At 38.3% G+C, this 24816-nt stretch overlaps 1 protein-coding gene across 1 annotated transcript in view; it reads right to left on the bottom strand.

Moving 5' to 3' along the window:
• Positions 1–24816, bottom strand: part of MAGI2 (membrane associated guanylate kinase, WW and PDZ domain containing 2) — a 1911292-nt gene that overhangs the window by 611240 nt on the left and 1275236 nt on the right. The window contains exon 4 of the mRNA XM_006882679.1: positions 16967–17182. Coding sequence (XP_006882741.1) covers positions 16967–17182 — 216 coding nt within the window. The remainder of the gene's footprint in view (positions 1–16966; positions 17183–24816) is intronic.

Raw genomic sequence — 24816 nt, 5'->3', positions numbered from 1 at the left:
GCAAGAACCTTTTTCTGTCATATCAAAGGAGAATATGAAGCACAAAAAGAATTTGCTGGGGCAAGCGAACCTCGATTATTCTTCGAGGATGCATAACAAGCATAATTTGATTTATATCACGTGGAAAATCCACTCCATCTACATTTTTACTGACGAGGAGAATTGATAAATACAATCTCTTCCATCTTTTCTACAATAATGTTTTTGTTGGAGTCAATAAATAAGATTTCCTTTTGCCTTGAGAAATTCTGAAGATTTTGCAAATCTGTTCAAAGCATGTAAGTGGAAAGATGTTCAATTAGGATAGATTTAAATGTATTAAACTTTTCATTCACTTCATGAATTCTATACCTGTGGTCCAGGTTCAGGTTTTGATATTTAACAAATGTGTAGTAGTTATTCCATTTGCTTATGTATGATTGCCTTACCAGTATCTAACACAGTGTTTTTTAATGCAAAAGTAAGGATAAATCAGAATAGTATGATTGTGAATGTCACCACTATTTTCATCAAAGCCTAACCAGAAAGCAAGGACAAATAAACAAAACCTTTTAAGGAAAGGAGAATACTTGTTTGATATGTTACCTATCACTTACAATACTTGTCATACACACATCTATTATAAGTAGCACAAGTGGTACAATTATTAAATATTTGCTGCTAACCTAAAGTTTGGTAGATCAAATGCATCCAGAGTATCTGCAGAAGAATGTTAGGATCTACGTTTGTAAATTATACAGCTAAGAATATCCTATGAGGGAATTTCAGTCAGGTACGTGTGGTCTCTATGCAGTTAAATTGACTGACAACATCTAATGACAGCAGCATGCATATACAAGTAGCCAATATGAGTCAGAACTGATTTCACAGCAACAAACACCAACAAAATGCATGTGCTTCATATCCATCTTCTGTAATTTTCATCTTTCACAATGAGGAAACAATAAAGAATTTGTTTTTTTTATGCCAGATAGGAAACTGTGGACTTGGCTTGAAAATCTTTTAAAATTAAAATTTCCATAACCTGTTTTGTCCTGGGAACGTACTCTGTGATTTAGGGTTACAATGAGTCACAGTTGACTCGAAGACACATAACGACAACAACAACAAAACAATGTGATGCATTCTAGTAAATATGGTAATATTTTTCTCTTTTCTCCATTCAATTCATTTGAGAGTAGGCATGGAGTAAGAGAACATTGAATGTGGTGGGGGTCGGGAGGACATTATGGAACTTATTTTAGCTGGTAAGGATACATAACATGAGGAATTTAAGATTTATAAAATATTTACTTTCTCCTTTAACAATTGTTAGGTAGCAATAAGCGATTTTACCTAGAAGTTGTTCTTAGGTGCTGTCCAGTTGAGTATGAATCGTAGTAATCTTGTGAACAACAGATTTGAGCCCTGTCCTAATTTATGCCATCCTCACAAGCTCTGACACACTTGAGCCAATTGTAGAAGTCACCATGTCAATCCACCTGGTTGAGGGTCTTTCTCTCTTTTGTGCCCCTCCACTTTCCCAAGCATGATGTCCTCCTCAATAAATAGACTCTGCTAGCAACAAAGTTTTATCATGTTTGCCTCAAAGGAGCACTGTGGCTGCACTTTGTTCAAGACATGTCTGTTTTTTTTTTTCTTTTTTGCAGTCTATGATATATTCCATTTCTCCTCTTGCCAATACCTAGTATGTCAATATTTATGCATTCCATTTCTTCCTTAATAATATCTAATTTTCCTGCATTTATGGTTCTCACATTCCATGTTCCAACCACTCACGTCTGATTATAACTATTCCTCTTCCTTTGTATTTCCATGCTTGAAAGCTCTGCCTCTAATGCCCTATCTGCGAGTGTAAATGTGTTCTCTTGTACGTAGGGTTTTTGAAGGCCTGCTATTTAGGAAATAGGTGGCCAATTCTTCTTCCTAGTCTGTCTTAATCTGAATTCTCAGATATAAAAAGTATCTGACAGACAAACATTTTACAGTAAAATGCAGATGAAAGATATTTCCCCAATTGTAGAATTAACTAATAGTTTTAGTTTTGTGTCCATCCTTGACACAGGTGTCTTGACCTACCCATGTCCCTGTTCCACCATCATTCCCTACTACTTCCACCTACTCCCTTGAACATCTATATCACCCTATCCAGCCCTTGACCTGATAGTTTATATCTCAAGCTTTATGGGCTTCTGTGATTCTAAACACTTCAAACTGCTGCCAATTTCTTATGCTGTGGTCAGTGTCAAGCTGCATTGAAAGAATAAGCAAAAAATAAGGTCCCAGGAATTATGGTATATCAATTGACATATTTCAGCTAACAGATGCTGCCCTAGATGTGCTCACCAAGTTGTGCCAAGAAATGTGGAGGACAATCACTTGGCCAGCTGACTGGAAGAGATCTGTATTTGTTCCCATTCTAAAGAAAGGTGACCCACCAGAGTGTGGAAATTATTGAACAATATAATTAGTATCACATGCAAGCAAGATTCTGCTGAAGATTATCCAAAAATGACTGAAACAGCATATCAATAGAGAACTACCAGAAGTGCAGGCTGAGTTTAGAAGGGGTCATGGTACTAAGGATGTTGTAGCTAATGGTAGATGGATCTTTGCTGAAAGCAGGAAGTACCAGAGGAACGTCTATCTGTATTTCATTGATTATACAAAGGTGTTTGACTGTGTGGATCACAATAAACTGTGGCTGACTCTGAGAAGAATGGGAATCCCAGAATGTGATCATGCTAATGCAAAACCTATACTTGGACCAGGAAGCAGTCGTCAGAACAGAGCAAGGAAACACTGCATTATTAAAAATTGGGAAGGGTGTATGCCATGGATGTGTCCTATCTCCATACTTTTTCAATCTATATACAGAACAGATTATCAGGGAGGCTGGGCTCTATGAGGTGAAATGTGGCATTGGAATTCATCAACAATCTACTTGCTGAAACTGAGGAGGATCTGAAGCACTTGCTGTGGAAAGTCAGGGACTGTAGCCCTCAATATGGTTTGTAGCTCAATATCAAGAAAACAAAGATTCTCACCACTGGGCCAATTGGCAGCATCATGATAGATGGTGAAAAGATTGAGATTGTTCATAGTTTTAGTTTGCTTAACTCCAGAATCAACACTCTTGGCACCAGCACCCAGGAGATTAAAAGATGTTTTGTGATGAGAAAGTCTTCTGTCAGAGACCTCTCCAAACTACTGAAGAGCAACAATGTCAGTCTGGAGACTAAGCTGTGCCTGATACAGGCCATGGTCTTTGAAATCACTTGCTATGCATCAGAAAGCTGGACAATGACTTGGGACGATAGAAGGAGAATTGATGCTTTTGAGCTGAATTGGTGGAGAATTTGCCCGTGGCTAATCTTCCTGTTGTAGCCCACGGAACAGTTCAATTCTTTGTCTGAGCAAGGGAGACTGAATGAAACAAGAGCATTGACTCCATGATAACATTTTGATTACTTGTGAAACACACTATGGACTAGTCCTCAGATCCCCTTAAGGAGGAGAGAAAAGTTCCTTTAAAACGACACAGTATTTTCCCAGCTCTGTATTGTCTATGTTTTGTTTTGTTTTTTTCCATTTTCTGTGACTGGATGAAAGGGGTTGCTAAATGAGCTAGGAACTTGCTATCACTTTGGTACCTTTGAGAACACCAACTATAATCAGAATCACAGGCAATATATTATTAGCTCTAGACGAAGTTTCTTAATATTTCCCACAGGATGACTTTAGCTTTCAAGTGACCTTTTATCCAATCTGATTTCTGTTCACTTGTAATAGAGGCTATAGCAATGATCTTAAGTTGTAGTAGTAATCTTTAAAGATTTCTTTTGCTTTCATGTAAATCTAAAACTTTCATCAACAACAGAGTAATGGCTAAACTTTGATACAATATCATATTGTGTTGTACTGTGTAGGAAGGGCTGTTGCACATACTGTTTCATTGCTTTAAGACTGGAATTTTTTAATTTGAGCCATAGGTTCAAATGATTAACACTTCAGTGATACTCAGGTAAAAGAAAAATGACATTATAATTTATTTTTTCCCTCATGATTATACTATATATTCCTGAGTGAAGCTTTGAGGATAGTGCCACTTCTCAAATGAAGCAATGAAATGTGGCCAGCACATTGTATGCTGTCAGTTAAGCAAAAGAAGTCATAACAATGACTTGTGTTTGTATCAGTTTTCCTAAGCCTTATAAAAGCAGAATAGAAAATAAAATATGAATACTGCAATTTTCACACATTTCATGATTAGTGTATTTTTTTTTGACATGGTTAAAACACATACATGGTACAGAATCTAAAAGTACCAAGAGGACATAAAATCTAAGAGTCCCCCTTTTGCTCTCTTCATTATTTGCGCAGCAAAGTTCTGGTGAATATAATTGTTTTCTTTTCATCCTTCCAACATTGTTTCTCTGCGTATTGTGTGTTGACTGTTAGATATGGTTTCTAAGTCTTAACTTCTTCCAAGCAGTTCTAAGTCCTTTAAAACTGCACTGGCTATTATTAGCACACAAGAAAAAGAATAAGAAGTAATTCTCAAACATTTTGGCAAATTTGAGATCTCTATATCTGTCCACTAATTTCTCTATTTAGGGAGCTCTGGGAACATACATAGTCTATATGGAGCTGCACCATTAACCCAAAGATAGTTTCTCTTCAGAGCTTTGAATTCATCATTGACTCATGGGGAGAAAGATGGGCAATCCTCTTCCCGGGTGATATACAGCTCCTGAAAACTTCTTAGACGATCAGCTATGAGTTGATCCTAACTCAACGACAATACATTTGAGAACTATTTAAATACATTTGCACCAAATTCTCTGACAAGATGTTTAACAAGTCTTTTCTTTCATTACTTGAAATAAAGAAGGAACTAGAACCTTAGGGTAAAATAATACAATTATGGAAAGTTAGGGTAAGCACTTGGCTGCTATCTGAAAATTAGGCAATATGAACAGAGAGAGAAAAGACCTGACAATCTATTGCTATAAAATTGCAGCTTAGAGAACCCCATGGGGAAGTCTTAGTGAATCATTTAGGGTTGCTATGAGTCAAAATCAACTCAATAACTTAAACAATTACAACAACAGAGTAATAATGAAACCCTGATTTTAATTTCAAGATTATAATTAGCTGAGTAGGGTTTCAGAACCCTTGGAAATGGGACTTTCCTAGTAATTGAGTTAGTCCCTGTTTCGGGGGGATTATCTCTAGGTACCATAACTTCATACACATCATATTTTAAATCATTAACAGCTCTGGTGCCAATATAAGAGAGTGCTTTCCACACTGTGAAAAAAGGTGGTGATGTTAGTGGAGAGAGGTTGAAGAGACTGCGGCACTGCTGTGAGGAGACTGTGGCAAGATGTAACCAGACAAACCCTGGAGATAAAGGCTCTAGTTATATGGTTTGCTTGCTGGATGATTGAAGGAAAGGCTGACTTGTAACTGCTTTAAGAAAAGGCCACAGTTACAGGTTTTGCTTGCTGGATGATTGAAGGAAGTTTGACTTGTAACTGCTTTGAGACAAAGTTTGCTGGATGATGGAGGAAATCAGAGACTTCTTGCATTTGTGTTGCTGAACTGAAATCTGGATTTTCACTAATTGAAGGGTTATGCCTTGCTCTTAATCTGGTTTGGGATTGTTAGACTAACCCTGGACTTTATTGGGTGATATTCTTTGCCTCCCCCACTCCCCAACCTATCTCCTTAATAAACTCCACAGTAGTAAATAAAGTCTGTGAGTCATGCAGCAAATATCAATGATTGGTAAAAATAAGTGCAGAAGCATGTCTGACTATGTAGCTATTTTGTATGGTTCTACAGACATTAGTCTTGGGGACAGCTCCCCTTTATGAAGGGAGTTGAAGTCAGACTCAGCCACTTCACATTGTATAACCTCTTTTTTGCACTTTGGATAAAGAAATTCTCAAACCTACCAAGAAACATTTCTATTCCTGTAATATTTATGAGCAAATTGATTTTCCATAACTCAGGAGACTAACCAGGGAGAAAGGAAATACTAAGAAAGCATACTCATTATCTCAAACATTTTTTCTTCCATGTTTAACAACCACAATTGGTTTCAAGTTGTTTGGAGCAATAAAACAATACAGAAACTTATGAAATAAAATACCCCTAAAATTATGAATGGAAGATGACAGGGAAAAAGTTCCTGAAATATGGAATGCTAAATAAGAAAGAATTCACTAGAAAGATTACTAAAGGGAATTATTTCCTTATTTCCCATTAGCAGGAGAGAAACAGAGTTGCCTTAATTAGTATAGTTATTGTTTTTGCAATATTTACTTCCTCAGATTTTAATAAAAGCAGATTGTAATAATGGCAAAATGAATCTCCCTGGCATGAAAACTATATGTTTTATATAGTTTTTCACAACATAATGGATTATAAAAATATTTATCATACAGAGTAAATTCCACAAGTCTCCTCACAAATTGATATGGGAGAAACTGATATTTAATATATCCAAAGATCAAAACATAATGTGAATTAAAACAGGATGTGCATGTACGATATATTTTAAGAGCTAACTCAAAATTCAGAGAGGAAAAAAGAATCAAACAGTACTAAGTGAAACATAAATGAAGCTTTACTTTCTGAAGTTTCTGGAACTTCAAAGATGCTGAAAGAGGAAAAGAAGACGACTTTATTTGATCTTGATCTTGATAATTCAAGTACTATTCTTAGGGGCCAAATTGGAGTCAAGGTATTTTTTGATGAAAGGAAGAAGTCAATTAGGAGGAAAAAGATAAGGGTACTGTTGCGGATGATGGAAGCCCAGAGGAGGAATGGCTCGGGAGAAAGACCACATCCAGGGACCGGCCGTTCCTCTTCAGAGAGAAAGGCCAGCCTTCAGCCAGCAATAACCAGACCAATTTTTGTCTGACAACAATGAAGTTGGGATTTCACACTAAGAATTATAATCACTCCTGTGAGGAGTAATATGAGATAAGAAAAGGGAACACGGGGTGAAAAAGCAGACCCAGGGAAAATACATGACTATAATTAGAAATAAGCTCAGACTCTAAGAATGCTTAGAGAGCCAGAGGAAGCGTAAACATTTCAACTAACCCACGGATGTTCCAAGCAGCCCTGGTGGCACAGTGGTTAGCAATTAGCTACTGAAATTACCTAAAAAGTTGGCAGTTTTGAACCTATCTACTGTTTCCATAGAAGAAACGATCTGATGATGTGTTTCAGTAGAGATTCTAATTTATATCCAAATCCATAGTGAGTGTAATGGACAGGGCAGAGCTGTCCCACAGAATTTCTGAGGCTGTAACACTTTATGGATAAAGGCTGTTTGTCTATGCTTTCCTCCTGCAGAATGAATGAGGTTTTCGCACTGCTGACCTTCTGCTTGGCAATTAAGTCCTTTAACCACTGTACCACCAGGGCTTAGGAAATCCAAGGACATTATTTACTCAGTCTTATTGGATCAACTCTGAATTTCAAATCAGCTGAAGGACATCTAATAACAACTGATATTGCAACCTATTGGTGCTGTACAAAGCTGAGGAATAACTTGCCTTGGCTGCTCTTACTCAAAGTTCCTCGTACATCCAGTCACATATATGTTATATAAACCCTAAGAGAAACAGAAAACTCCCCACAAAGGTTTTGTGCAAGTAACACCAGAATGCTGAATAAATTTGAGGACATGAAGAGGTTAACAAAAATGCACCCTTATCAGTTTAATTGTAAAGCAAGTTCTGGTTTAAAGTGACATCCCTGAGCCCAGGGATGATGTCATTTTTTAAAATGGTGTGGTTACAAACACTGCTATAGTTCACAACCAGCAATTATGCAAGATCTTTTTCCATTAGGGTAGTCTTAACGTCCATACAAAACTTTTCAGAAAAAATATTAAACACCCTTCATTTATACATGCAACTTGTAATTTTAGAAGGTTGAGTTAGTCCCAGATATTTTTCTTCTCCAGTGGAGAGATCAAACCCTGTACTGTGTTTGGGAACAAGATCACAAAATTAAACCTCTTCAGAGAAAAATGAGAGAGATCAGGGTGGGTACACAAATCGCCCGCCTCTGTGAACCCACACAAAAATAAGCAGGGGCTAGGCCTTGGGGTGGTTTCAGAGTGGGCTATTATTCACGGGAAAACAGCGAGATTCACTACGGAGGGCATAATTCTTCTGACAGTGACAGGACTTCATTCACAGAAGCAGGACTGATGGTGCATGCACAGTGAGCGTGCCAAGCAACACAGGACCTGGATGTGGGTCCCTAATGGTGAACTGAGATCATTGCTGAGGACACTCGGTGATCACATAAGGGCCACTCTGTTTGCTCTCTGGGAGAGGCAGTTCATTTGCACTAATTGCAGGCTGAGGGGCCTGGAGAAGGCAGCTCTGTGTACATATACTGTATTCCCTTTGTTGGGGAAGGTAGCTCTCACGGGTCCTGTTCCTTCTGGTATTGTGTGTACATTAACAGGGAGATTTAACTGCCTTTACAATATATGTGCATTCCTAATTCTTTGCACTAGCTTCACCTCACCAATCTCGGAGGAGGGGAAGCAACAACATAATCGTAAATTACTTTCTGGAAAACTTTAGCAGATAACTCATGAAAGAAAAGAAATCCAAGAAAGACAAACCCACTTGCTCTGGTTTGTGGAACTTTGCTTTTGTGCAGAAAAGTCCGGCATTTTAAAACTATTATATCTCTTATTCATCTCTCTGGTTTTAATATTTTTAAAGTCAGACTTTAGAGAATGATTCTCAGCCAGAAGAGTATACTTTTTTCATTTTTATTTTATATTCGTTTGCATACAAAATTCCTATACTTTGTGTTTCACACTTTCCTTCAGGAAATAGAATTTTTAAAAGAAAAATCGCATCATTTCCCTTAGTTATACAACTTTTGAAAAATGTGAGATCACTACTACCTTATCTTTCAAATTTAGGAAACTATCCTGAGGTCATTGTGTGGAGCAACAGGAACATGAAATGAACCTAATCTTACCGATCTGTTGACAGACATGCACTACAGGTCAGTCATGACTGGCTAAAACATCCAGATCCACTGAAGACTTAAAACATTTAAAGGCCTATGCTAATCATTAAGAGTAAAAATAAAAATAATCCTTATCCTCACAAAGTTCATAATTTATGGAGGCTGCCAGGCACATACACTATGAAAAGTTAGTTATAGTAGCAAGTAACTAATTCAAGTAACCACATGAACGGTGGAGAGTCTCAAACTTTCAACATGGTAGCAATCTCTTGGCTATTTAACAAGACTGTAAAATTATAGAGGATTCAGGTGTGACAATATTCTGATTAGACAGGTCAAGGTGTTTTATGTGGGATGTGGGTGGAAGAAAAGTCCTTATGCAATGAAGTAATGAGTCTCAAAGGTAGAGGAAATGCTCCAATCAAGTATTGAGGATTGGAATGGGTTTGAATCAGTGTAAAGGTAAGATCTTCCAAGCTTTGAGAAGGATAATTACATGGTGGTGGTGGTTGTTGTTGTTGTTGAGTGCCGTTGAGTCACAGGCGACTCATAGTGACCCTATGAAGGAGAGTCCTCAATGCTTGGGTGTCTTTCATCCTCTCTCCAGGTTCATAGGGTTTCTGGAGGCAAGCTATTATGGAAGTGGATGCCACTCGTCCATCCAAGCTTGTTCTAATTGGGGAGCTTCACCTCACTCTCTGTCCGCACTGGGTGACCAACCATCAATGCATCTGACAAATCAGTGTCAGTGTTCAGCCTCACATCAACCACAAGTTACTGCTATACGGCAACTTGTACACCAGGGCTATACGACCTAGAGGAATGTCTGAAACAAGTGTAAATTCAAGAATCTTTATATGATTTAGGGGCAAGGAAGAAGCTGGCAGGTATATAGATTGTTATTCCTACATGCACTGAATTAGAGTCAACTCATAACTGACCTTCCAGCTGGTTTTTTAGGTTATAAATCGCATGGGAAGAGATTGTTCCATCTTTCTCTTGTAGAAGATTTGATGGATCAGAACTGTTTGACTTTGAGTTGGCAGCTCAGTTCCTTACCACTAAGCCACCAGAGTACTCTATAGAGCAACGGCTGTTGTTGTTACGTACCATTGAGTCAAAACTGACCCATAGCTGACCCTCTGGTGGGCTTTCAGAGGCAGTTACTCACACTGGAGGAGACTGTACATCTTTCTCCCACAGAGCAGCTGGGGGATTAGAATTGCATGCCTTCAGGTTGGCAGCATAGCTCATTATCACTAGGGAGTCAGATTTCCCTAATAGACCATTTGTTGTTGTTATGTGTTGTGAGTTGGAACTAACCAATAACTGACCATTCAGCTGGTTTTCTCAGGAAGTACATCACTTGGGAGAAGATTGCCCATCCTTCTCCTGCAGAGAAGCTGGTGGATTCGAAGGGGATAAGGCAATGATTTAGCAGGCAGCAGTGATATTTGGGAGAAAGGGATGATAGCCAAAAATACAGTGATTCTTTTATGTTGCTATGTGCTGTCAAGTTGCTGGAAACTCATAGCGACCCTAAATAGGACAGTTCTGAACCCTGCTGTATCCTAAGCCAATCTTATTGTCTCTGACACATTTACCTTCATTACTCCAGTGACTGAGTCAATCCATCACATTGAAGATCTTCCTTTCTTGCACTGCCCCTCCACCTTCCCAAATATGATGTCCCTCTCCGAGGACTAGTCCCTCCTTGCAACATGTCCAAATTATGTAAAGTGGAGTTTCAGAATCATTGGCTCCAAAGAGCAACATGGTTTCACAATCTCTGGGATGAACCTGTTTATTCTCCTAGTGGTGCATGTTATGTTCAATACTCTTCCCCAGGGCCACAGTTCAAAGGCATCAATTCTCCCTCTATCATCCCTAGTTATTGTCTAGCTTTCTGATGCATAGTACATAATTGTGAAGACCATGGCATGGATCAGGCACACCTTAATCTCCAGACTTACATCATTGTTCTTTTAGACATAGTTATTTATTTGCATATTTCTAACTTCTATTGTGGTCCAGTGGTAAAAAGCTGCACTGCAATCCCAAATGCTGTGGTTCGAATCCACTAGCTTTGTGGAAGAAAGATGGGCAAGCTCGTCCTGTGTGATTTACTGCCTCTGCACACTGGCTGGAGTGTCAACTATAGGTCGATTCCTACTCCATGGCATGCCATGACAACAGGACTGCCTTTAACACACCAGGGCTCCACAAACAGCCAGAGTCTGGGTTTTCACCCTTTACCCTCCTAATTCAATGAAGAAAAGATGAAGATTCTCACCACTGGGTCAATTGGCAGCACCATGACAGATGGAGAAGAGATTAAGGCTGTTAACAATCATAGCTTGTTCTGCTCCGCAATCAACACTCTTAACACCAGCAGTCAGGAAATCTAAAGACGAATTGCACTGAGAAAATCTGCAGTCAGACATTTCCAGAGTACTGAAAAGCAACAATGTTAGTCTAGAGACTAAGGTGTGCTTAATCCAGGCCATGATCTTCACAACTACTTGCTATGCATCAGAGAGATGAGCAATGACTAAGGATGACAGAACGAGAACTGATTCCTTCAAGTTGTGGTGCTGGAGAAGAGTCTTGGACATACCATGGACTGCCAAGAAAACAAATAGGTATGTCTTGGAGAGAGTGAAACCAAGTTTCTCCTTGGAGACTAGGATTTTGAAGCTCCATCTCATATACTTTGGGCGCATGGCCAGAAGGGGCTGATCCTTGGAGAAGGACATCATGCTTGGAAGGGTGGAGGGAGAGTGCAGGAGAGCAAGACCTCCTCAGATGAGATGGATTGATATGGTATCTGGGACAATGGAGGTTGGTGCATTGAAATAAGTGAGACTGGCTCAGGACAGGGCAGGCGTCAGAGCTGCTGTACATAGAGCGCTATGGATTGATTTGACAGCACCTAACAACAACAACAACAACATACATATCGAGATCTTGGTAGATATTTCACTGAATTATCAAGTTGAAAAGAACAAGTGAAGCAACTAGGTAAAAAATCTACGTGAATGAATTTCCTTATTTGTTTTGAGAGAGAAGAGTCTGGGTGAAATATTTTGCATTTAAGTTGAAGGAGAAAATGCTCAGGTCAAAATGTCCAATGGGCAGACAGAAATACAGCCAAAAGTGAAAACTGAAGGTGAATTTATAGCCTTTAAAACCAGGGAGTTGTATGTTAGCTGTAACAAGATAAACAAAACCTAAAGATATCTAAATATAGGTGGGCTAATGCCAGGGATAGCTTCCTGAATATAGGAATTTTAAATCTATATTTAAAGACAGACTTTCTAAGAAGGTATAAACATTTATAATATTGTAAGCATTAGAGCTGACATTCCTGCCATGACCTCCATGAAGGGCAAACATAATGGAATTCATCTTAGCTTTAAATAAACTGAGCTACAGGCTTGTGATTTACTTACAACAGCCCAGGAGCTACTTTGTCCACAGCACAGCTAAGAGTCCAGGGAGATGCAGCAGGGAGAGGATGAGGTCAGTTACCCAACCGTGCATCCAAATTACAACTCTGCCATCATATGAACTGTAACTTTGGTCATGCAACTTAAGCTTTCTCAGTTTCAGCGTCTCAACAGTAAAATGAGTGTATTTTAATGGTAGAATTGTGGCTTAGAGATCATACATGTGTGATCCAATGAATTAATTAACTAAAGAAAACCTAACATTATTTTTTGCATTTTTAGTTTTATAATATTATTATTACAAGGATAAAATGTTATTTGTAAAAACAGAGATACATATTTCTAAGGACTGGAATGTATTGATTCTTTTTCCTGAGGTGACTAATGATAGAGTGAAGGATATGTTGACTTGAGACACTGTAGGTTATTATGTGGTTTCTCTGGATACTACGATCTAAATCTATGTGGCTGACAGAGTTATGAAAACAAAACTGAAGCTACATGAAATCAGTCTCCACATGTCTTATTTGAATTATCACTGATAATTATTTGTGGAACTTCACAGAAGACTTAAATTCTTAAAGGTGATCTTTGACCACATACTTTGATCTCAGAGAAAAGAATATACAGTTCTAAAGAGAAAAAAGAACAAGAGGAAAACCCAAGTGCAGGGTGACAGAGGTTAATTGAGAAATTCTCTGAAACTTTTATCTATGCAGAGAAACTTGTTCATTCTGGTAATGTGCAAACGAAATAAAAGACTGATAGGTTTGATGCTCATCTATGTACAGAAAACAACATACAGCTAAGGGTTTCTTCTGTCTACCGAGGAAAAAAGTTCCATTGTACATGAGTTCCAGAAAGGCAAGAAATAAGTTTTGGATAAGCAAATTTTATAATGCCATGCTTAAAGGTTCATAAGTAAAACATCAGTATATGTCTATATATCTCTAGAGAATATATGTATATTTGGGTTTGGTAAACCAAATGAAAAGCATGTTTTCTGGATGTAGACTGCATCTATAGGCATTCCAGTTTGGAGAAAATTCTTTCACTTGAGTATTTCATTTCACTCAATTGCCTAATCTTAAAATTATCTACCTAGGAAAATTAAAGGTACTTATCTAGGATGATTAAATTAACTAATACAAAGATTTTAGGTACCCAAAAATGCATCCATAAAAAAGTTCATTCATAGATTAACTACTGCCATTATTTATAAAAATTATTTGTAATGAAACAAAGCCACCTCAATAAGCCTTCCATATTGCTGAGTGTGCCTCAATGATGACACCATTTTGCTCTGAAATGATGCCTGACATTAATAAATAGTACAGGCTTTTAGGAAGCCTAGCATGTTGTTAGGTGCTGCTGAGTATGACTCATGACTGAACAACAGATCTGAACCTTGCCCTATTCTGTCCCACCCTCATGTTTCCTGACAGGCACAGGTCTATCAATGTTCCTTATTGAAAATCTTCTGACAACCTCCATCTCCGAAACACCTTTGAATTTTTTTTTTTATATGTTGAAGCAGCATGTGTTTTGTATCTAGAATGTCTTTTAAGGCATCTTTATGCCTTTTTTTGGGTTTGTTTTGAGAAATTATTTTACTTTAGTATCTCATCTTAAGAGCTATTGTGACCTAGTGAATAAAGAATTGTACTGCCAATCCGAAAATAGATGATTCGAATCCACCAGCTGCTCTGCAGGAGAAAGATAGTCAGTCTCTTCCCATGTAATTTACAGCCTCTGAAAACTCACCGGAGGGTCAGCTATCGTTCAGTTCCAACTCCATGATACCTAATAATAACAAGTTCACTATAGTATGACTATAGAGGACATGAGCAGAACCACGGAGAATAGCATCAGCTAAAATATAAGCTTATTTGTTATTAAATTAAATCTTCTCTATCTTTCAAATATGCATCAGTAGAAGGTAAAAGCAGGACCAATACCTTGTGTTGCAAAAAATAATATCTAAAAAGTGAAGACGTAGGTATATATAGAGGTGGGGGAGGGAAACAGAGAAATTCCTAAACTCATTATTTGAGGGGCAGAAATCACAGGGACTTCAAAGATGGAGGTGGACAAAAGATTTAGAATAAGGAACAATGAACCAACTTAAGGGTTTGGGGCTATTCCCCCCATTTTGAACAATGAAGAACAGCTACCTACTTTTTATGTCTCATCTCCCACAATGAAACGAAAAAGACAAGTTAAGGCCTGCATGTTTAACTAAGCATGCAGAGTCACTGGCTATCAGACCTGTGGTCAGACAAGATTTCCAAGTTGGCCTGGACAGTTGTTATCTATCAAGCTGCAGGTCTCAGAAGACAGTCATGTGGATAGGGCTAGTTCAGAGAGTTTATTGCAGCTCATCTGCTTTGAATGTATGAAGCCACAACAAATATTTTAACTTTATGTCTAAGTTATGAATAGAAAGGAAATTATGTTTTCTAGATTGATTGTTGTTGTTGTTGTTATGTGCCAACAGAGTGTGGAAATTATTGAACAATATCATTGGTATCACATGCAAGCAAGATTCTGCTGAAAATTAGCCAAAAACATTTGTAACAATATGTCAACAGAGAACTGCCAGATGTACAGGCTGGATTTAGAAGAGGTCGTGGTACTAGGGATATTATGGCTAATGTTAGATGGATCTTGGCAGAAAGCAGAGAATACCAGAAGAATGTCTGTCTGTGCTTCCTTGATTATGTAAAGGCTTTTGACTGTGTGGATCACAACAAGCTGTGGCTGACTCTGAGGTTGATTATGCATTCAAAATAAATAAACTTCTAGCTCAAGACTCTGAGTTAATAATGCTTCATGTAGCTTGTCCAACATTGATCAGAATGAAATGAAAATAAACTATATTTAACTAGAGCCATGTAGTTACAATTTTAAACTGTAAGATGTAAATATAATAATACTGGAGTTGAGATGAAGTTCTGTGCCACCTCTCTGACCTCTAACTTGTGCTGCTTTGTGTTCATTGCCTTGCCTCACCTGAACTGCTTTTCTTCTCACATCAAAGATCAACTAGAAAAACTGTGTACTATCAACCCAACTTCAATTTATTACATAATGAAAAGCAAACATTTGTGCACTGATATTTCACATTCAAAGAGAGGATGGTATCTCGTTGCTTGAAAAGGATCAGAACATTTGATAGTGGACAAATTACATACCGATAGTGATTTTAGCATTCACATCTAGATCTAGAGTTCAAGTTCTTCGAGGGTCAGAAGTAAGTTTTTACCAAGGTAGATTAATAGAAGTGGTTACCCTTTTTTGAGTAATTAAGATGAAACAATCTTTTAAGGTTTTATACCATGTCTGACACAGATTGAATTTTAGTCTTCATTGAACATAAAGGTTCAATGAAGGAGAACACTTTTTCAGGTGCTTTGAACAAGGAAAAGGAAAAAAAAGAAATTTATGAAGCTTTCCTTTGATAAAAATAATTGAACATGGAAATACAAACACTATGTCAGTTTAGAAGTAATATAGTAAAAAATGCAAATACAGACATCAAAGTAGATGGTAAGAAATATCTTCAGAGTAATATGTATGCAAAGTGCATGTGTTAACATTTTTTTTCAAGAGCTTTAAAACAGTCCTTGGACTTTCAGTGCTCACTGATGTACCACTATTGAAAAACCAGTAAGTGAAACAAAATTGAAAGCTTATATCAAGTTTAGAGGCTAACAGAATGCTGCTGTTTTATTTTTATATCATTTAATTATGAATAATATTATTTTAAAAGCAATTTTATAAATGACAGCCTTGGTAATATATCATAATAAACATAAAATAAATCTGTCCTTGCACAAACTTTATATAAATTTGTGATCGATTACAAATCAAAGATGTGATAATTCTTTTCTTTGTTCAGGAGAAGGTGTCTTCACAATGATAAAACATAAAAATGTTTTCTCCATGTTGCCAGATGGAATGGTAATGGGAGACAATAATATAGGTGTCTTGTAGCTGTAGCCATTTTGAGAATTGTATTCATTGAAGCTGTTAACTAAACACAACCTCTATTTACAGAACTGTGAGGATAGCAAGATTTCTAAGCATAGATTTCTCACTAACACTAATTAACAAAGACCTAAGAACTTTATACAATCATATTCATGACATGTAGCAATTTCTAAAAGATCAAAACTCTTTTTTGTATTACTATTAAGGTTATATTTATCTGAAACAAAACATTAGGGAATTTGAATGAGTAGCGTAATATAGTTTCACTAATAAGTTGGGTTCAAAAATCATTATGTATGTATTAAATAGAAATACATGCACACACAGTAGGTCTGGTGCTTCATGATAAGGAGTTACTTTGCCAATCCAAAGGCAACTGCATTTGAATCTAGCAGCTGAGCTGCTCCCATGGAGAAAAATGGGCAGTATTTATACACATGCACACATATGAAATGTGTAACAACTAGTTTATGAACCAATATAGATTATAAATTACTAACCTGGAGTTATTACGACTCCATTTCCATTGACCACAGGCCTCTCTTCCTCTTCCTCCTCAGGAGGCTCTATACTTGCTTTCTCCATGTTGCTCACGGATTTATTCCGCTTCCGTTTTCCTTCGGCACTTGGAGTGGCTCCTGGAAGTATTTGATCTGTTACATTTAACAATAATGGTGCTGGTTCTGCTGGAGGCTTCGGGGTCCCATAGTAATTGTCTGCAAATGACAACAATACAATACAGAGGTGAGTTCTTCTGCTATCTTGTGCCGTCATGTTGCACAGCATACCATCATGCTGTATAATTTGCAAGAATGGAAATCATGTTCACAATTTTGCATCCTTTTACACACAAATTACATTATGAATTGCTTCTAGTAAATTGGACAAAGGCATTCTAATCCACATTACTTAAAAGTGTTACATAATCAATATTGATTCTGATTCTCAAGGAAGTTCTGGTGGCTTAGTGGTAAGAAAAGGGGCTGCCAACACAAAGGCAACATGGTTTGAATCCACATCCACCAGCTGCTCTTTTTGAGAAAGACAGTCAATCTCCGACCGTGTGATTGATTTACTGCCTCTGAAACCCACAGAAGGAGAAGCTACGGGTGGATCCTGACTTGACAGTATACAACAACAACAATCTTGATTCTAGCCTTCTACAAAGAAATTATATATGAAAAAGGATACAGCTAACTTTATTTTTTATTTTCTTTAGTGAATCTCTGTGGAAAAGGAAAGGTCATAGCACTTTGCTCCCCTTTTCACAGGTTCTGCCTGTTGTTGTCCACGAGACCAGGCACATCCTGCTCAAAGCTCTATCTCCCTAGGAGGCTGGCGGTTCTCAGAGCTGCTGACAGTGAGTCTGCGGCTCACATAGTTCCGCAGATCATCATCATACTTTTTTATAAACCTTCATAGTCTAAACTATAAAATCATTTGTGTCTCCCACTAGTCTGCAATTTTCTAAAGAAGGAGATTTAATCTTACTTATCTCTATAATAAGAGCTTAGTACATGGTAGGCATGGAATCAAAGCTACCAAATATTTATTCTCTAAAGGAAAAGTACTTTATTTTAAATGGTGTAAGCTTTAATTGACCTAGTGACAGTGGATTTTTAAAAAAATTTTACACTTTAAGACCAAATTCAAAACCTGTGTGATATACAATTAGGAGACTATAACTTCAATGAATTGGATCTTCTAAAAATTAAGTGCCTATGTGCATCAAAAACTTTTCCTAATAGCGTAAAGAGAAAATCTACTGACTGGAGTGTGCAGTGGGGGTGGGGGTGGGGTGGGTGTTGTAATTTTGCAATGACATCTCAGACAAAGGTTTTATAACAAAAGTTTAAAGAATACTGTAGGGCCTCCAGAAGGAAAGGAAAAAAAACCAAACAAACCAAAAACAAAACACCACCTGATAACCCCAACAAACGGGCAAAAGACATAGACTTTTCACAGAGGAAGACATACAGGTGGCCAACAGAAAAATCAATAAATGCTCAAAATCACTGGCAATATGAGAGATGCAAATCAAAACTACAATGAGATACCATCTCACTCCAGTAGCAGCAGCAAAGTTTAGTAGGACAAGCTTGCTTTTCCTCAGAAAGTTGAACATAGACACTCCATATGACTCAGATATTCCGATACTAGAAATATACTCCAAGGAAATTAGGACTGAGACAAACAGAGATTTTCACACCGATGTTCATAGCAGCTTTATTCACTATTGCAAGAACATGGCAATAGCCCAAATGACCAACCACAACTGAAGGGACTGAGAACTTGTCATACAATACTATGCAGCACTCAGGAGTAATGATTTTGAAAGATACTACATAGCTTGGGAGAGGTTGAAGAGTATAATGCTGAATGAACTAACACAGTCTCATAAGGACAAATGCTGCATAAGATTGTTGTTGTTTTTGTTGTTATGTGTCGTCGAGTCGTTTGTGACTCATAGCGACCCTGTGTACAACAGTCCTAAACCCTGTTCTATCCTGTGCCAATCGCATTGCCTCTGACACACCCATCCCGATTACCCCAGTCACTGAATCAATCCACCTCATAGAGGGTCTTCCCTCCACCCTCCCAAGCATGATGTCCCTCTCCAAGGACCTGTCTCTCCTTACAACATGTCCAAAGTATGTCAGACGAAGCCCCAGAATCCTTGCCTCCAAGGATTATTATTGTAAAAATAGAAGGATAGCTAGTAAAACATTTATGGGAACTCAAGGGGAGGGTAGAAGGGGAGCGGAGGGATGAGGATAGGTAGGAGTGAAACCACAAGGTTGTATAATTTGTTGGGTGTGTGGGGGGAGTTAATGAATGGGAAGGATCTGGGTGAAAAGATGGTAATGATGGGCAAGGCCCAATGCTGATTACTTTTATAAAACATAAAATCCACGGCTCTCAGGCCTGTTTTTCATTGTTTTTGGTCATTCTTCTAGGTCGTATAGCCCTGGTGTGTTCACTTGCTGTATAGAGGTAATTTGTGGTTGCTGTGAAGCTGAACACAGTGACACTGATGTGTCAAATGCATTAATGGTTACCTATGGCGGGCAGTGTTTGGCAGAGCTCCCCCATTTAAACAAGCTTGGAATCAGGAGTGGCATCCACTTCCTTAAAAGCTTGCCTCTGGAAACCCTATGAACCTGGAGAAAGGATGAAAGTCACACAAGTGTTGAGGACTTTTGTTCATAGGTTTGCTATGAGTTGCCTATGACTCAATGTCACTTAACAACAACAATACTGTTGGTGGGACTGTAAAATGGTACATCCACTCTGGAAGGCAGTTTAGTGCTTCCTCAAAAAGCTGAACATAGAAATTCCATAGGACCCAGCTATTCCACTGCTAGGAATATAATTCAAGGAAAATAAAACAGACACAAAGACAAATTTGTACACCAATGTTCATAGCAGCATTATTCACAATAGCAAGAAAATGGGAACAACCCAAATGCCCATCAGTATAGGAATGGATTGAGAAATGGTACATTAACTTGACGGAATACTATGCAGCACTCAGCAGCAACAATTTTAAAAAATACAATATAACATAAGAGAGGCTGGAAAGCATTATACTGAGAAAACTAACTCAGTCTTATAAGGACATATACTGCATAAGACCATGGTTGTAAAAATAGAAGGATAACTAGAAATATGTGTACAAAGATTCAAAAGAGGAAGGGGTAAGGGGTGAGGAGGTAAGGACTGATGGTGGGGAGTTGCAACAGACTCAAGGGCACCTAACAAGAACAAAATAGCCAAGGAACTTCTAGTGACATAGTGGTTTCAATATTTAGTTAGCAACTCACAGAACTTTGCAACTACCTGTGTCTCCTTTGGAGAAACATTTTGATGACATTTCTGTCTACTCCCATAATGATTGTTGTTACTGTTATGTGGCATGGATTCACCTGTGACTCACATTAACCCTCTGTACAACTCTGAATCCTGTTCTATCCCAAGCCAATTTCATTGTCTCTGACACACCTATTGCCATTACCCCAATCACTGAGTTAATCAATCTCATCCAGGGTGTTTTACTCTTGTGTTTTCCCTCTACCCTTTCAAGCATGATGTCCTTCTAAGACTGGTTCCTCCTGGCAACATGTCCAAAGTATGTGAAACAGAGCTTCAAAATCCTAGCATGCAAAGAGCAGCCAGATTTCAGCCTTTTCAGGACAGACCTGTTCATTCTCTAGGTAGTCTATGGTATGTTCAATATTCTTGTTGAGCACCACAATTCAAAACACAATGATTCATCTATTATGCTTAGTCATTGTCTAGCTATCTGATGCATAGCAAGTAACTGCGAAGACAATGGCTTGGATCAGGGACACCTTAATTTCTAGACTGACATTGTTGCTCTCAGTACTCTGGAGAGGTCCCTGACAGCAGATTTTCCTAATGCAATTCATCTTTTGATTTCCTGACTGCTAGTACCAAAAATGTTGATTGTGGAGCCAAGCAAGCTGAAACTGTTAACGAGCTCAAACTCGTCTCCGACTATCATGATGTTGCTAATTTTGGAAATCCCATGAGGCAGTTCTACCCAACAATGGTTTTGTTTTGTTTTAAGGCATTCAAGACACCAGCTGTCTGTCAGTTTGTGCTACTGTTGTGACTTATATGTTGCTATGATGTTGGAAACTATGTCATAGATGTTTCAAATACCAATAGGGTCACCTATGATGAGGAGATTTCAAAAGAGGTTCCAGACCAAGGCTGGCTAGAAGAATAGTCTGGAAATCTATTTGTGTCCATTAACCAATGAAAACTCCATGGATCACAGAATACCGTGTGAGATTTGAACATGGCTCCTTTGGATCCATCATCAGGAGCTATAATTACCAGAGAGCCACACCATATTTGGCAATGCAGAAGGCTAGTGAAAGAGAGGGAATAATCAATGAGAAAATTAGCATAACGAAGATGGGTCATGAAGATGGTTTAGATCTGGACAACATTTAATTCTAATATACAGAGGGCATTATGAGTTGGGGTTGACTCTACAGCAAAAAATTAGACATTTAGGCACTCAACAATGTGTGCTTTGGACAAAATGATGTAAATAAAATAATTTTTGCATTTTAGATGCTCACAGCCTAGTGTGGAAGGTATGTACATTTGATACTAAGCAGATAAGCATTATAATAAGAAATATAATGAAATAACATTTGAGCAAGAGCCTATGGTGATGAAGGAAGAAGTTCAAGCTGCTTTGAAGGAAACAGCAAAAAATAAGGCCCCCGGAATAGACGGTATACCAATTGACATATTTCAGCTAACAGATGCTGCCGTGGATGTGCTGACCAAGTTGTGCTAAGAAATCTGGAGAACAACCACTTGGCCAACTGACTGGAAGAGATCTATATTTGTTCCCATCCCAGAGAAGGGTGATCCAACTGAGTGCGGAAACTACAGAACAATATCATTGATTTCACATGCAAGCAAGATTCTACTGAAGATTATCCAAAAATGACTGGAAGAGTACATCAACAGAGAACTGCCAGAAGTCCAGGCTGGGTTTAAAAGGGGTCATGGTACTAGGGATATTGTAGCTGATGTTAGATGGATCTTAGCTGAAAGCAGAGAATACCAGAAGAATGTCTATCTGTGTTTCATTGATTATGCAAAGGCATTTGACTGTGTGGATCATAACAAACTGTGGCTGACTCTGAGAAGAATGGGAATCCCAGAACATTTAATCGTGCTAATGCGAAATCTATACTTGGACCAAAAGGCAGTCATCAGAACAGAGCAGGGCAACACTGCATGGTTCAAAATTGGGAAGGGTGTATGCCAGGGATGTGTCCTATCTCCATACCTTTTCAACCTGTATGGAGAGCAGATTATCTGAGAGGCTGGGCTCTATGAGGAGAAGTGTGGCGTTAGAACTGGTGGAAGATCTATCAACAATCTGCGTTATGCAGATGACACAACCCTGCTTGCTGAAACTGAGGAGGACCTCATGCACTTACTGCAGAGGGTCAAGAACTGCAGCCTTCAGTATGGACTGAGGCTCAATGTCAAGAAGACAAAGATTCTCACCACTGGGCCAATTGGTAGCATCAGGATGGATGGCGAAGAGATTGAGGGTGTTCACAGCTTCAGTTTGCTTGGCTCCACAGTCAACACTCTTGGCACCAGCAGCCAGGAAATAAAAAAACGTATTGCGATGGGAAAGTCTGCTGTTAGGGACCTCTCTAAAGTACTCAAGAGCAATGGTGTCTCTCTGGAGACTAAGGTGCACCTGATACAGTCTTTGCAATCACTTGTTATGCATCAGAGAGTTGGACAATGACTAGGGAGGATAGAAGGAGAATTCACGCCTTTTGATCTGTGGTGCTGGAGAAGAATATTGAATATTCCATGGACTGCCAAGAAAACAAACAGATCCATCCTAGAGAGGGTTAAACCAGGCTACTCCTAGGAGGCAAGGATTCTGGGGCTTTGTCTGACATATTTTGGACATGTTGTAAGGAGAGACAGGTCCTTGGAGAGGGACATCATGCTTGGTAGGGTAGAGGGACAGCGCAGGAGGGGAAGACCCTTTATGAGGTGGATTGATTCAGTGACTTGGGTAATCAGGATGGGTGTGTCAGAGGCAATGCGATTGGCACAGGATAGAGCAGGGTTTAGGGCTGTTGTACATAGTCTCACTATGAGTCGCAAACGATTCGATGGCACATAACAACAACAACATTATTAAGTGCTATAATAAACAAATGTATAGATTAGGAAACACATCTCCCTGTCTGTGGAAATCATAGGAAGCACCCATCATGGGGTGTGTCCCAGGCATTTCCACATAAAAACTCAAGTTATTGAAGTAAGTCACTTCCCTAGTAAATTTTAATTTCCTCACCTCTAAATTGGAATGGCAACATGTTTTGCAATAACATGTAGTTTGCAAACATGACGAACCATGATAAGGATATACTGAGACTATATGAGACAGTAGATGAAAATCCTTTAGAAATGGATGTGTACACTTTAGGATACTTAGACTTCCTCTGCTGGCTCTGAATGACATCAGGAAACTTAGCTTGACGATTTCACTGCCATGAGCACTCTCTCACCTTTTGCTGCTGTAGCTGTAGCTGCCCCAGCATCTGTTTTCCAAACACCAGTTTCCCTGCTTTTCTGTTTTCCAAACACCAGTTTCCCTACTTTTCTTACTTCTTGAGAAAACTCACAGATAGAATAACATGATGGGTTAATCCTCAGTCACATTAGAATATTATGGCTGCCAAGGAATGGGTAGAGAGAATGTATGTTCGCCTTTGATTCCTGAAGGATTCTTTTGTATTTTGTCTCGGGGATCTTCCCAGGCAAGGAGGGACACTTGCCTTTCTCAGTGGGCCGTTGGGAAGAGGAAATGATGTATGAAGAATAACTTTTAAAAGACAACATTGTAGTGGTTTTAATGGCGGTGTAAACTTCTTGGTGGCATGTTGTAAGGGGATTCTGAAGGTTACCTGTACCACTAAGGCTGTTGCTAATTTTCATAGATATTCAGAGTCATTAGGACAATATAAAGGAAAGAAACAGTACTACATAACATGATTTTTATATAACTTAAAGTCTGCAAAGGGAATGATGCATCCTTTGTTAAAGGCTACTTTTCAATTTGATACAGAACATTTGAAATGAATTAGAGCATTAAAAGAATGGTTACATTCTGAGCAAGCAAATTGACACACCGAAGTCAGTGTATTATGTGTATGAAGACCAGCACAGCTCCACATGCACTGCTGTGGGTTCTGTGACAGTTCAGCAACATACTGCGTAACTAACAGTGTAAAACTAATGAATATTCTTTTTTTAATTAATTTTAAGGAAGGTTTACAGAGACTTAGGGTTTCCAGTCATTCATTGTTTCACTTTTCTCCCTGTCCACCCCCTTCCCCAAAACTAATGAATATTCTTATAGCTATTCAAATATATGACAAAATATCAAGAATCCTGAGCTCTTTAAAGCTTTTATAGAATCACTTATGGATCACTACACATCTATTATTAATCTTATATACCTATGCATTAGTGTGATATAAATATATAGCTATATACCAAATATATATGTTGTTTGTGTTGTCAAGTTGAAACTATACACTATATATCTATATCTGATTTTGTACAATTTATGCGGCTCACATGAAGACTGAGGCTTGAATCCACCAATGGCTCTGTGGGATAAAGATAAGCAGTCTTCTCTTGTTATGATTTACAGCCTTGGGAGACTGATGGAGGATATTCATGAAATGGAACCAATCTGATGGCAGTGAATAATGGGTGATATATCATTAAGAATAAAGATACTATGTGTAAGGGTTTG

This window comes from Elephantulus edwardii, unplaced genomic scaffold (genome assembly GCF_000299155.1).
Source record: "Elephantulus edwardii isolate Elephantulus edwardi_28Jun2011 unplaced genomic scaffold, EleEdw1.0 scaffold00022, whole genome shotgun sequence".
In the NCBI taxonomy this organism is placed as follows: Eukaryota; Metazoa; Chordata; class Mammalia; order Macroscelidea; family Macroscelididae; genus Elephantulus; species Elephantulus edwardii.
This window is presented reverse-complemented; position numbering and strand designations above follow the sequence as displayed.